The sequence below is a fragment of the Zosterops lateralis genome, assembly GCF_965231275.1.
Source record: "Zosterops lateralis genome assembly, chromosome: 4".
NCBI classification, from domain to species: Eukaryota; Metazoa; Chordata; class Aves; order Passeriformes; family Zosteropidae; genus Zosterops; species Zosterops lateralis.
In genome coordinates this window covers 59,701,982-59,716,085 of record NC_139765.1, presented here as the reverse complement: position 1 = coordinate 59,716,085, position 14,104 = coordinate 59,701,982, and the positions used below count along the sequence as shown (strand labels likewise).

The 14,104-nt window shown below is 41.1% G+C and overlaps 1 protein-coding gene across 1 annotated transcript in view; it reads right to left on the bottom strand.

Moving 5' to 3' along the window:
• LAMB4 (laminin subunit beta 4) overlaps window positions 1-1,629 on the bottom strand; it is a 41,227-nt gene extending 39,598 nt beyond the window's left edge. Inside the window, exons 1-2 of the mRNA XM_083860080.1 lie at window positions 1,443-1,629; window positions 46-203 (exon numbers count right to left, since the gene is read on the bottom strand). Coding sequence (XP_083716206.1) covers window positions 46-203; window positions 1,443-1,476 — 192 coding nt within the window. The 5' untranslated portion in view covers window positions 1,477-1,629. The remainder of the gene's footprint in view (window positions 1-45; window positions 204-1,442) is intronic.
• Between the last annotated feature and the right edge of the window lie 12,475 nt (window positions 1,630-14,104).

Sequence of the window (14,104 nt, the reverse complement as noted above, 5' to 3'; positions counted from 1 at the left end):
TAGTAAGAAGAGTTCAGTTTATTAAACAAGAAAGAGCAAACCAACCTCCAGGTAGCCTATAATGCAGTACTTCTGAGGGCTGTTCATCCCACAGGTTGATGAGGCTGTCAGCTGCTTGCTGCGGCCCTGGAGAAGGTCCCCAAGGGCTGGGTGGCAGGACCCAGCATCACAGTCATGCTGTGCATGCTGGGGTCTTGTCAGCACTGAGCATAAAAGAAGGTCAAAGAAAGATTATATTGTTTTGTATAGCCAGCAGCATTCTCCAGACAAAATCAGTTAAATCCAAACACAAGCAGAAAACTCAATTACCTTTGCCTGTATCCCTTTTGTCCTTACTTATACATTTTAAAAAGAACTTCAGTAATGAACAAACCTGCTGCAAAATAATTTAAAAAATATATAGCTAGCATATTGCAAATCTATGCTAAACTTATATTTTCAGCCCATTTTTTTTAGTAAAATGCCAATCTGCCATGAGCAATACTTTATTATACTTCCTGCCCTGACATACCCATTGCCAACAATCCTACAAAAGAACAGTGAGAATTTAATTTGACTCAGTGAACAGAGATAGATTTAAATTAATTCCACTTATTTCTATTGATTTCCCAGTTATAATGGTGGAAATGAGACCAGGATTGAGACCAAGATTGACATCAGGGTCCCTCAGATTTTTCTTTTAATTTGCAATGAATCCCTAGTCCAGTATCAGAACTCCCTCAGACTCCATGAGGTAGTTATTAATAAATAAACAAACAGAGTATTTCAGAATTCTCTGAATAATTGCAAGACTTTTTGTTTGTTTTGCCTGAAACAACTTTCAGTATCTTCCCCATTATATTAAGACTTCCCTTACAGGGCTTTTCCTTTTAAACAAGTTCTGTCCTGAAACTCTGAAAAGGAATGGGTACCTTGGAGGCTATATCCATTCAGCTTTACTTGGCTCAACTTGTTAGAGAAGGTGCAGTTAAAAAACCCCAACAACTGTTACTAGAAGATCCCACAGAACACTAGAAATACAACTACAACAGTAAAAATAGAGCATTTTATAGCCAGATTTCAGTCTATGGTTTAGGCTATAATTCAGATCAGTGACACAATTCTTTAGGTGTAAAGCAGTGCCTATGTTTAGTTAGCCTGCTCTTTTTAGTTATACAAATTTATATTACTCATTAGCTCATTATTCATTAGTAGATGTTGATTGCCCTTTTCAGAACCTGAATCAGACTCAATGACAACATGTATGTTTTCTTTGCACTTAACTATTTCATATCACTCATAGATGCCTCACTGGCAGGAGAGTGGGGAATAAGGATTCACTGTCACGTGTTTCCCAATAGCATTTTCTTAAGAGAAGTGCTTTAGCAAAACCTTCGAGAGGTATGTAAATCACATGATAATATTTCAAAATTGGCCTGAGTAATTGTAGCATCTGTACTTACTGAGGTGTAACAAGATGGCCAGTCCCAGCCTCATGCCTCCCCATCAAACTCTGACTGGAACTGCTGTAAGATAAAAACTGCTCCATCACTTGGTGCTCTCTCTTACCAGGGCACACAGGTGTACCCAGAACCAGCCTTTGGTAAAGTGACAGAGACATAATAAAAATATAAAGACTAAAAGGAAACTCTGGCTTTGAAATCTCATTATGGAAATTTTGGCACTGAAAATGGGATGAAAGCAGAGGAGCACTTCACAAAGGCTTTCAGAGAATACCATGAAAACATATTCACACTTAGTATAAAATATAACCAGAATGCTATCAGCTAAAATACTGGAGTATTCAAATAAAACCAACTTAATTCTAAGTGGATTCAGCAGGGCTATTTGCAGAGGTCTAGCTCTTTCTCTGAAGATTCTTGTTTGTATTCATTAACTTAAAACATAGTCAGAGATCCTAATGAAGATGCCACTGAGAAATGCCTGATGTCAGGTGCTATGAATTTTGTCAGAGAAGTAAGTGCACCTTAAGCTGTAGTGAAGGAAACCAGGTAATGTCAGCATCAATGCAAAAAACTTGTACGGGGGAACCTCAGCATGAGTCCAAGAGAGGTTAATTGTGGCATTGTGGGATCCTTCCTATTTACCTGGAGGAAAGTGAGACTTGCCAACACAAAACTTCCATTGGATAAACAAAAGGCAGCCATGGGTATAAAAGACAATCCAGCATCCTGCCACCAAGCAGAACTCCCAAACCAACCTGCCCCCATCTTTGCATCTTCCACCTCTTTCTCCACCTGTAGGAACCAGTGAGGCTGGTGTGTCCTGAAACAGTTCCAGCTGCTGTGACATCCCTGTATGAGCATGCCCCAAGCACCACTTCCCAGCTGTGTTCTCGTTCCTCACCTTCTCACAGCCCCACTGTGCTGAGTGAGCATAAATGAAATACACTCCCAGAGTAGTGGGAACATAAACAAAAACACTTCAGATGTTACAGGCTCCATGTGGGCTGGGTGCATAGAGCTCTATTACAACACAACAGCTGTACCTAGATGAACACTCTGCAACCACAGGCAGGGAAAGGTAGCAAAGGTCACCACACTTTCATGCTGCTGCAGCTACTCTCATCTGCCACAACACAGTGAGCCTGGCATGTGGCAGGGAGATGATGCTGGTGAGCATCCATGCAGTTGTGCCTGGCTCCCTGGCTACAGAGACACCTGGCCATAGATCCAATGTCTGAGGCAAAATTGAGCAAATATTTTCCTCCAGTGTTGGACTTTGCTCTGTCAGAATAGTGGACAGACTCAGAGATGATTTAAGCTGCAGGCTCTGTGACAGCACTGCAGTGAAATAGAGGTGCCCATGGTGAGCAATCTTGGCAGGTACACATCTAATTCCCACCCTAACACTGTGACATGCAATACCAGTGGTACTCTCTAAACCTGACTCCCTTTAACGGAGAAACAAGGACCAGAAATACCCCAACATACTTTGGTTCCATGCTTAACAGTAAAATGAAATACTGAAGAGGTCTTACCTGGGTTCCAGGCAGCCAAATGTCGCAGCTGGGAATGAACAGAGCTGAGTGAGGGAAGCAAGCAAAGGCATACCTGTGCACTTCAGCTGGAGAAGACAGCACGTCCCCCGAGGCACCAAGGTGTAGGTGAGAATGAGACCCAGCCTGCAAGCTGTCAAAAGCTTGATTTGTGAACTCTTTCTGCTTCTGGCATCAGCAAATATATTCATTGAAAGACGATTGTGACAGGTTAAGTTCATGGCAGAAAAAGTACATGCAACTGAAAACAGAAGGCTAGGATTCTTAAAGTGCTGGCAAACAACAGCTTGTCTGTTGTTTAATTAAACATCTGTTCAGTTGGTCCGGTTTGAAACCAAACATCAAAGTCTTTCTAGCTAGTTAACATCAGAAGTCTAGTGGCTCTGTATTATCTGAGCGAGCATGGGCTAAAAAGGATTACTCCTCACAGAAGTGTGAATTACTCCTAAGCAGAAGTGTGAATGGTCTGGAGGGCTGTTTGGGGTTCTGAGATGACTGTAAACATGCCTGCCAGACAGCTGTGATTGCACTTGTGTGGACATATTGACCCAAACCTGAAATAGTTCAAACCCTGGATCATCAGTGTGAGCACTAGGTTTTTCCCAATTTAAATCTGAAGACAACAGGGCAACTTGAGTCATGGCTTTACATTTCAGCACAAGTTTTGCCTGTGACTGTCCCCAGCAGCAAGCACAGGGCAAGGATTGATGTGTGGGGTACAGCTTGGTCAGAGGCAACATGGTGATGGAGCAGCTCTGAAATGGTGCTCAACAGCTCATGTGCAGAACTGGCCACTGTTTTCTGGTGTCTTTGTTGAAAGCTGTGGCACTATGATTCTAGTTTTCACAATGGCAGGTTGCCTTGATACACAATTTTAGAGGTGACAGTTGTTAACAAATCAAAAACTGATTTGTTATCAGTTCTCCTCTGACTGTAAGGCTTAACTGATGATAGTCTGTCAAGTATCATCACACATCCTTAAACAGAAAGTTTTCTATATGAGCAAAATATATTTTATAAATTAATCACTGCCTTTTATTTTGGTTGTTCATACTCTTTCAGAAAAAAAGAAGAGAGGTGTGTTCTTTAATCCTATTCCAATGCTCAGTACTAAGTGTCCTTTGCCATTATTATGATTGTTAACTCTAGCAGAAATAATTCTTATACTCAATTTTTTTGAAATTATTTTCCTCAAATGCATGTGGAAATTACTTGGGAGAGACATTTTCAGCTGATTTAATCTGTATTTGGTTTGCACTCATGCATGATTAATTATTGTACAGATGGTTTATACTTAGTGGGCTGTGGTATTAGGGAAAAGATTAAATGATATATTAAGATATTAATTTTACTTTTTATGTGCAAGCAGTATGTCAAATGTTGCCTGAAAGAGACACATATAACTGAAGAAAGTATTATTACTATGATGCTACTAAATTATAAAATGGTTGACATTTTGTTAGCATATTTCATGGAGAATTCAGAATTTGTTACAGAGAAGTTATGCGAGAAGTAAATATCAAGGAAGATTTATTTGCAGAATATAGCCAGTCTTGTGTTCTGATTTATGTAGGACCCCAAGCAAGAAGGAGGTTTTAAACTGCTTCAGGCAGGGATTAAGAAACTTCTTTCTTGCTGCTTTAATCTCTGCACTGGTAAAGGATCTGGATTTATAATGCATCACTCGTCCCGTGCTGGCTGGAGGGTAGATAGCACTGGTGTGTGATTTTTCAAGTCATCACAGGTCTGAGGGTTGTCATTTGCTTAGGCCCAAGGCATATCCTCAGTACACACAAAGGATGGGAATTGCTGGCACTGCAGCATATATTCCCTTCACAGACACCAACCAGCAGTGAGGGAAGGGGCAGGAGTAGAGTCATCAGTTTAAATTCTCAGTAAGAAAATTATTTCAGCCTAGGATTATTCTTGCTGTGTGAAAAGTAAGTATTTAATCTAAACAAATCACTTGGACTTCTTTCATGTCAATGGAGAAAGACAGGGAACCCTACAGAGTTCATCCCACCACCTTCTTTTGACACCTTAAAGGGTGAATTCCCTTTTGGAGGTCTCTGCTGCTTTCCTTTGGTTATGGGCAGCCCAGCTCCTTAGTTTGGAACAGATGCCTGTATTTTAAGCAATTACAATGAGATGAATCCCATTCATGGCCAAAATCTTCAACAAAATGTAATGGTCTGAAAATCAAAATTACCTTTCTACATTCTCTCTTCCTTCTTTTGTTTCTGCCCTCATTTCTTCAAGACTATCTTATGCCTAAAGTACAACTTCTCAAAGGCAAAGACTGAGTTTTTTGTGGTTTTACATATTGGGAGAATGTAGCACTGAATAATAAAACCAGAATGAATTGTAAGCTACTGTCAGGTAAGAGGAGGAGTGTTTTTGATAAATCTGATTGGGAGAGAGCTAACAACAGCAGAGGGATAGGCTACAGAACTCAGACATGACAGAAGAGAAAGACTACCCTACCCCTCAGCCTCCTTGCCCCCATATCCCACTGGCTGGCTGCTCCTCCACATTGTGCCCCCCAAAGCAAACACTACTTTCAAACTTGTATTTAATAAATATTTTAAAGAGCTTTTTCACAATTCAAAAGGATGTCAAGTCTATTTTTAATTTATGAGAAGTTTTTTCTTACAGTCACAGCACTCCACAGTGCCCTTCACCTTTAGTGTGCAAGCCTGATTCTTCCACCCCAAACCAGAAATGCAGCTTCAACACGAAGATTATCTCCCTGGCAGGCACAGTCTTGATAGCAGTAATCAACACTAAAGACTGTCCTGGTTTCAGCCAGAACAGGTTAATTTTTTGCAGTAGCTGGGAGAGGACATGGCCAGGACCCTGATACTGTTCAATACCAACTCAGGTCGCTGCCAGGGGCAGGAGGTTGGGACTCTCCTTCCTTCAGTGGAGGAAAAGCATGGCAGGGGAAATCCCTCCAGCATCGCTTATTTGTCAAGGAGTCCATGGTGAGCATTTTTGCAGGTGAATCACTCCCTCTTTTGTACACCTCTGTTGTTAATATGGTTGCTCTTACTGTTGATTTTCTTATCTCATTGCTGTTTCCAGTAAATTGTTCTTATCTCAGACTCTGAGCCTTGCCTTTTGTGCCTCCAATTGGAGGGGTGGGGAGGGGGAAGCAGCAGTGTAGTTTTAGCAGGAATACTAAACTGGAGAATTACATTCCTGAAGCACAAGAAAGAAAAAGACAGTGTATTTATTTTAAAATACCAGTGTGATTTTAAAAGCGCTAGTCAAGCTATATCTATTCAAGACACAATGTTTCATGTTATTTCCTAAGGTCCTGACATTTTCCTGCTGGCAGTAGGACTGGGAGGATGAGAAATCTGTCTCATACCTTGTTGCAGTCTCATGTTAATTTTCTCAGTGAGTTCATGCAGTACAACTGACAAGACTCTTTCTAGGAACCTTCTCATCTCTATAAACAAGGGCTTGAAATTTTTAATTTTTCCTTGCTTTGTTGGCCTATTAATCAGAAATAGTTATTGTCCCTAAATTTAAGAGAAAAAAAAATGGATTATTGCACAGGAAAGCATAGCAGAGAGAACTAGAAAGAAAAAAGAAAAGGAATATGCTACTGCAACCTTAAACATGAAGCTTCTTCACCAGAAAGCTTTTTGCACCACAGTATCTGTTAATAGGGCATAACAGTGTTCTTATTGGGCTAATGGTCTCTGAACTGCTGAAAATGCTAAGAAAAGACTGTCCTGTTTTAATTTGTCCAAATTTGTGGCCATGTCTTGTTTTATGTCCCTATTCTTAGATTTTCCATACATGTCAGCCTAAATTGTCCTAAGTATTTTTCTCTAGGTTAAAGTAAATTCCTCTGCAAAGGTTGATGTTGTTTAGAAATTATCTTGAGCTCAGAAAATCTTTCTGGCCCCTGAGGAACCCCTGGCCCACTGGCTTAGAAACATTTTCTTACCAATGCAGAAAACTTTCGTACTACAGTCCATTTGGGAAGTTGGATGTATGTTTGGAGGGTTTTATTGGGGTGGGGGGAGGGAGTGAATAAACAAAAATTAGAAGCCAAAAGACCTTTGGCTTTAAATGAATTTAAATTGAATTTAAAATTAATTTTAAAATGAATCAAAGGAAAAACAGCCCATTTCACAAGCTCCCCCCAAAAAAACCCCTAAGAAATTGAGATCATCAGGTGGAGAACCTGACAGAGAGAAGGATGACAATTTCAGTTTGAGAAGTGCAAAGAGCGGAGAGATCAAGTCCACTGGAGGACAACAGCAGTGACAGCCGCAGCAAAAGCATTGACTGCAGAGCTACCAGAGCTCAATGGTTAGGGTTCTCATGGAAGCCACTGGCTCTAGTCCTCCAGTCAGAAGCACAAAGTGAAATCAACTTTTCCACCCTCCTGGGAAGAACCTGAACTACGGTCTCTTAAATGAAAGAAATCTGCCCTCGTAGTTTCTCTTTATTTTTTTACAAGGACTTCAAAATTAAATATTACGTTTCAGATTGACATGGAATAAAACAATTTTGGTTCATTTACATTCATTTTGGTTAGTAAAAGTGAAATGGACTGAAATCACTTTTCTTTCTCCTTACTTCATTGGCTGGAAGAGTTTCTTTCTCATATAACTGGAAAAATAAAAGTAGCACAGATCATTAGAAGACAGAAAAAGCACATTTAGGCTGAAATTAATAAATCTTCAGAAAAATGCAGTAGCTTCAGAAAGATCTGTCTGCATGGAGAAATAACTGATAAATCTGATGTTACCAACACCTGTGACAGGCATGGTGTCTGTCTGGGCACCACTACAGCATCCTCACACAGCCCCTCTCCTGTGATCACCCACGAGGTTCCTGGCTGCAGAGACAGTGAGAACAGAGCAGACAAGAGTCTGATGATCCTGAGCTCTTGGCAATACAAACAGCTAAACTTACATTTTGGAGATTCTTCATTTTCAGTCAAATGAACTTTGATACGAAGGCTTCCAACTCAGACTATTCTGAGATTCTGTGAAATCTACCATTATATGCATGCTGACTACCTCAAAGCCTGACAGAAAGATGGCTGGCTGACTATCAGCTGTTTAGTTTTAACTGTGTCTATCCTGTAACATCTGGAATCTGTACAAACACAGGAAGCATCACACAGAAGTCACACATAAGTGAGAAGAATAATTAGATTTTGTCATGGATCCTAATGATATAACCAACATAACAGTAGCACAGCCAGAACACTGCATGCTAGTTAGTTGGGAACTTGTGGATAGATTTATATATCTTCTCCAGGATCAAAAATATATAAGCTCTGCTTTCTCTAAAGTATTTAATTACACCAGATGGAAGAAAGCAGAAAAAATTTGTCTTACTTCACTTTGCTGATCTTCTCATGTCAAATGGAGGGAAAGTGTTGTCACCACCAGGAAGGAGCAGCTGGGTATGATGGAAACCCAGCCAAGCACAGCAAATGCCAGCAAAAGCTGGAGAAGGAAATGTCTCTTGCTTTCAAAAGCCATTATTGAGGCAGTTCCTTTTGGTCAGAAGAAGGCAGGAAGCAATCTTTCCCCTGCTGACCACCTGTGTGGAGGACATTTCAAGAACAATTGGTTTGCTTATGCTTCCCGTCCTTTCTCACCAGACAGTTTGTGACCACTACCCAAGGTCCTGGCAGCAGGGTCAAGGGAGTGGCTGTCTGTGAACCCTGAGCCAGATGGCACTTCAGGGTCTCTGCTATATCTCACAGAGTAAGTAGCCTGCAATGGAAAAGAGAAAAGGATCAGAGCTTTGGGGAAGTGAGGATCAGTTTGAAGTTGGGGAGAGAGAAGAGAAGCAGCTGATTCAGGTACCCTGGCAGCAAAAAGATTTAATGTTTTGAGAAGGTCCACAGGTAATCAGAGAGACAGAGACTGGGCAAGCAAGATGTGAAGAGAGCTGGGCAGGGGATTACAGAGAATGTGTCCAAAGTTGTAGCTGAAAGTTGTGGTTTAGACAGATGGGCACAAAAGAAGTGCCATGTACTAGCAGTTAATAAAAACGCATTGCCATGCAGGAACAGAGGCTAAAAATGCACCAGAGCAATCCACCCACATGGCTACAGGGTCTCTGTTCCAAGAGTGGGCAAGTCAGAAATACAGTGGCTGTTTGAAGGGTTAGAATGCATTGGACCTAGTAAGGCCCATGATGAAGTGCTCACCTAATAGTATCCTGATCCTTCTGATTGCCTTGCAGAAGTGTCCTGAAAATTAATTGAAACCCTGGTGATTGCCAGATTACACTTTGACTAGATAAAGCTTAATAACCAGTTCTTATTTTTGCAAGGTTCAGCTCTCACCAATCATATTCCAATTGTTACAGAAAGGTACAAGCATGATAAGATTATTTTTTTAATCCCTCAGCAATGTATGGAGTTCATGTTCTTTATTATTAAAATCAAAATAACATTCATATAAAAGCAAAACCTTTGTACTAATTTGCCAAGAGTTCCTTTATAATCTGTTTGGCCTGCTGGAACATCATAGGAATAATTTACAAGAGATCTGTCTTAGTTTGAAAGACAGGTGTCTGTCAGGAAAAAGCTGGAGCCTCTCTTGGAATGGAGAATGTAACCCCCTGCCCCACGAATTACTATGATTTTGGAATGAAGGGGCTCTCAGGCAAAGGTATGGGGATACGAATAAGAGTTCTTTGCTAGTATGTACAACAAGACAAACAAAACAACAACTACAGCATTAACAACAGAACAGAACCGGGAACCTCGTGCGGCCTCGGCCCAGACGGGAGGGGACGGAGGTTTGGCCACACAAAGCCCGGGGCGGTCTGACCCCGGTGCCCCTGCAGGGCTCTGGGGAGCACCAAGCTGGAACGGCAGGAAGGAGCAGGAATCCCAGGCTGGTGGATGATGAAGAAAATGAAAATTAGAAGGCTCCTAAGTACATATATGTTGAATTTAAAGTGTTAAGACCCTTAGTTATTGTATAATACGTTATTAATATCTTGAATGTTTATTTTGTAATGTAACAATGAGAAGCCACCTTGGTAAGCAAAAAGAGGGGGGCTCTTTGAAAACCTCACCCCCCCAAGCAGCCGGAGGAGAGAAAAGCCCCCATGCCTGCCAGAGTGCCCCCCTCACCCCGAGCCGCTGAAGAACTCCTTAGACCCCCAGCGAGGAGGGAGTTCCCAGCTTTGCAGGAGCTTCAGACTGCAAAGCTGACCAAGACCCTCCTCCTCAAGGCTAAACCCGGAAGGGCTAAAACCTCCCTCGAGCCACCCTTATAAAAGCTGATTAATAAAGGCATTTTAAGGAGAAAAATATTATCTCTGCCCATTTTTAACAGATGAGATGCACCAGAAGCTCAGCGGTGGCAGCTGGAGCTGTGGGGATGTCCCGGCAGGGCAAGGGGTACCGGCGCTACAGCGCAGCAAAAAGACCCAGAACAGCCCGGGCCGAAGGAAGCGGCGGTGGCGGGACAGGACTGGCCCAGGCCAGCAGGGCAGGAGGCGGCGAGCTCAGAACTCCTGGGCACACAAACACATGGTGGTAGATCTCCTAGGACCGGAGTTGGTAGTGACAGTGAATTCCCCGCAGTAAGCAGCAGCTTGGCTGTCCTCCTTCCCATGCTGAGAGCGAGATGCCCGGAGCTGCCCCAGCCCCGACCCTCACCTGCCCCTCCCAGGGAAACTCACAGACCAGAGAAGTGTAGCCCGACACTGCACCACTGCACTCCTCTCCCGGCTTTTGGCCACCTCTTGGTTTTGGTCAAGCACCCACAAGTACCCAGCAGTTAGTCTCCTGGGAACTCATGGGGGGAAAAAAAATCATAAATAAAAAAGGAAGAAATTTAACCCCCAACAAGAACTCAAATGTCTGATTTCTTAAATGTTAAAATAAATCAGCCGAGACTCCATTTTCTTCATGCAGAGAGCCAATTCTTTATTCGCAAAGCTCATATTTATAGGAAATATCAGAAGGCACTGTTTAACCTAACTGGTCAGTGATACAGTGAAACTCAGTTCATTGGTCAGTAAGGGCTATTGTACACGTCTATCAAATTTTCTCTCTCTAGATGTTTACAGTTTTCCATTCTCATGGGACAAATCTAATTGTTTACACGGACATTTGCTTTTCACCCTCAGGACAGATTGTTGTGTTAAAGGAACTTCTCATTCTCAAAACAGCTTCACTTGGGAACTTGCAAATTGCTTGTTAGTTGTACTTAGAAGAAATTACAGGCCTGCTTTGGCAATTTTAGCAGAGTGAGGCCTGATTTCACAAGGCCTTTCTTTTATAATTTTTCTACCTGTCTACGGCATCTCACCCTTTTTGTTAATTTAAAAAAGGCTCATATGTTCTGATGTTAAAACAGCTTGCTCTTGTGAGGGTACTATCTCATTAAGCTTATCACTGGTTATCTATTAGATATGGGATAAGATACATAAAAGACCAATTACTATCAACAAAACAGATCAAATTCTATCACATCATTAACACAGGGTTTCACAGCATGAGAAAACAAAAGAATAACGTCCAAAATCTCTTAGGGAAATGGAAATAAATTATCGTTGTTTTAAAGTCCAAATAGTTGAGACTTGGGAGAAAATTCATTAGCTGGAAATGTTGATCTTTGACATCATTGAATGTCCTCCTGGATCCTGAAACAGGGAATAACTGAAGAAGGTTAGTGGGAACATTATACCACAATGATGACCTAAGGCTTTTGTTGGCAAATTGCCTCTGTAGTTTGCAGACACAGCTACTTCTTGGCGGTCCTACTTCTCTTGTGTTCTGGCCACAGGGGCTGCAAGGTGATTAGGTTATTTGTCTTTCCACTGGCCCTCATTCTCTTGGAGGCAATCCATGTCGGATTGAATGAACAGGTGACCGCTTTGAACCAGCTGATGATAAAACACAAACACGCCCTCTCTTCAAGTCAGTTAATCAATTAGGCTTTGCTGTTGCACATTCAATTGGGATTTAGATTTGATGATCTTTTTCCCAAATTTCTAGTGTAAATATTGTATTATTCAAAATCATATGTTGTCTGAATTTCTAATATACATATTATATTATTTGGATATTCTTAAGACACTAAATTCCCCTTCTTTTCATTTTTTTTGAAATGAGATATATGTCTTTGGTTACGAACATGAAGAAACATCAAGGCAAAACAATACATATAGTGAACAAGAAACTGCCAGCAATCAAGAATAAGTCAGGTATGACAATTAAGAATACTTCAGATAATAAACATAATTAATAATACATGTGAAATTAGGTAATTAGGAATATCTGAAATACTGTATCTCTAAAATCATCCCAGAATCTTCAAACAGCTGACAAACCTCAATTTAGTGAGGGCTTGGATAATTATTTCCAGATAATAATTCCCAAGGTCTCTCTATAAATAGGTTCAGCTGTCATATATAAATGGTCAAATTGCCAAATCAAAGTGACTTGAATCTAATTTTGATGTAGAAAACACCTGGGTTTATTGGCAAATTCTCCATCCAGGTAGAGCCAGGGCCTGGCCACCACCCAAGCCCCAACTGAGAGGGAATTCCCTAAACACATTTTAAAACAAGGCTCTTAAGAACAGCAGTTATGAGTAAAGGCCTTGGGGTTAAAGACTAATCAAACCACCTAGTAGTTGGATCCCTCTGAAGTTTCCTTCAGGATAGAGATGCTTCAAACACAATAAACTGCTGGAGTGCCTCTGTAATAATAACTGGGAAAAGCCACAAGACTAGCAGTTCAGAGGAGACTTTCAACAAAGCTCAGATATCTTTTCTTGGAACTCTGAAAAATACTTAAAATTATGACACAGCATTGGGTCAAACCATAGAGACGCTGCAGGGACTAGCCAGAGAGCTAACCTTGTCTAAGAAATGCACAAGCTGCTAGAAAACAAAAAAGAAGGATCCTGAAATGACACGTGCCTTTTAGATAATTACACAAAGAGATGTTCAGGCATATAAGAGGCTGACTATAAATACAGTAATATCATCTTATGAATAATGTTTATTATAAAATCAGTAAATTCATATCAGGTCATCAATATATCAGCAGTAACTGTCTTAGGAAGTTGAGATAACACCTTTCTAAACAGTCATGTACCTGTGACAGTAAAATGAAACAAAGGAAAACACTGAAACAACTTGCAATCAGTAACAGCCATAATGTAGAATCATCACAGACTCTTTTGTGTTATCTATGGAAGATAAAACAGCAGAGATTGTAACAAGCAATAGCATCTTTAACAAAATCAAGGGTGAACACACTGTATCTTCTTTATTCACAAGAGGTGTTTATCAGTGTTTCATCACAGCTGTTTTAGTCAGAGTCATTCTTATCTCTTAAAAGAAAACAACTATATATCTTACAATGTAGAAAAGTAATATTTAGTTTTCTTAGCCTGCAATGCAAGATGTAACCAGAAATATGTAGTTATCACCATCTGTTAAAACCAGGTGGGGCAGTGTTCTTTATCTCCTGTATAACCCATTCCTCATAAGTCTGGGTGGGGGGGGCAGGGTGGGGAGGGTGTCTTCTGTTAATGGGCCAGCTGTTAAAACCAGGTGGGGCATTGTCCTTTATCTTTTCCAGGACCCATCTTCCCTCCAGGAGATATCTTCTGTTAATGGGCCATTGAGTCTCACTGCATGACTGATAAAATCACATCATCCCATTGGGAGATGCTCTATCCAGGGGGAGGAGACAAGCATTTCTACCTGGATATAATCTGAGACTTGGAACACCACAGGCAGCCTTTTTCCACTGGATTCCCAGAGGAAGACCAGACCCTTCTACACCACCACTCAACCTGAAGAGGAAAACTTCATACTGCTACAGCATCACTGCTTCAACAGATCCAGGAGGACTGCAGCCACTATTTATTTGGACTGCTACCAACACCCTAACCAACAGGGTGTCAGGTTGTATCCTAACTTTGTCTGCTTGAGCAGTAAATTTTTTTTTGTGAGCTAATTATTTCTAAACTTTAAAGAACTGCTACAGATAAAATTCAAGGTTACAGGACTTAGTTGAGAACTTAAAATTAATTGCTGCAAATAATCTTGGGAGGAGAGCTGTTGGCTGGGTGTCGGAGAGGG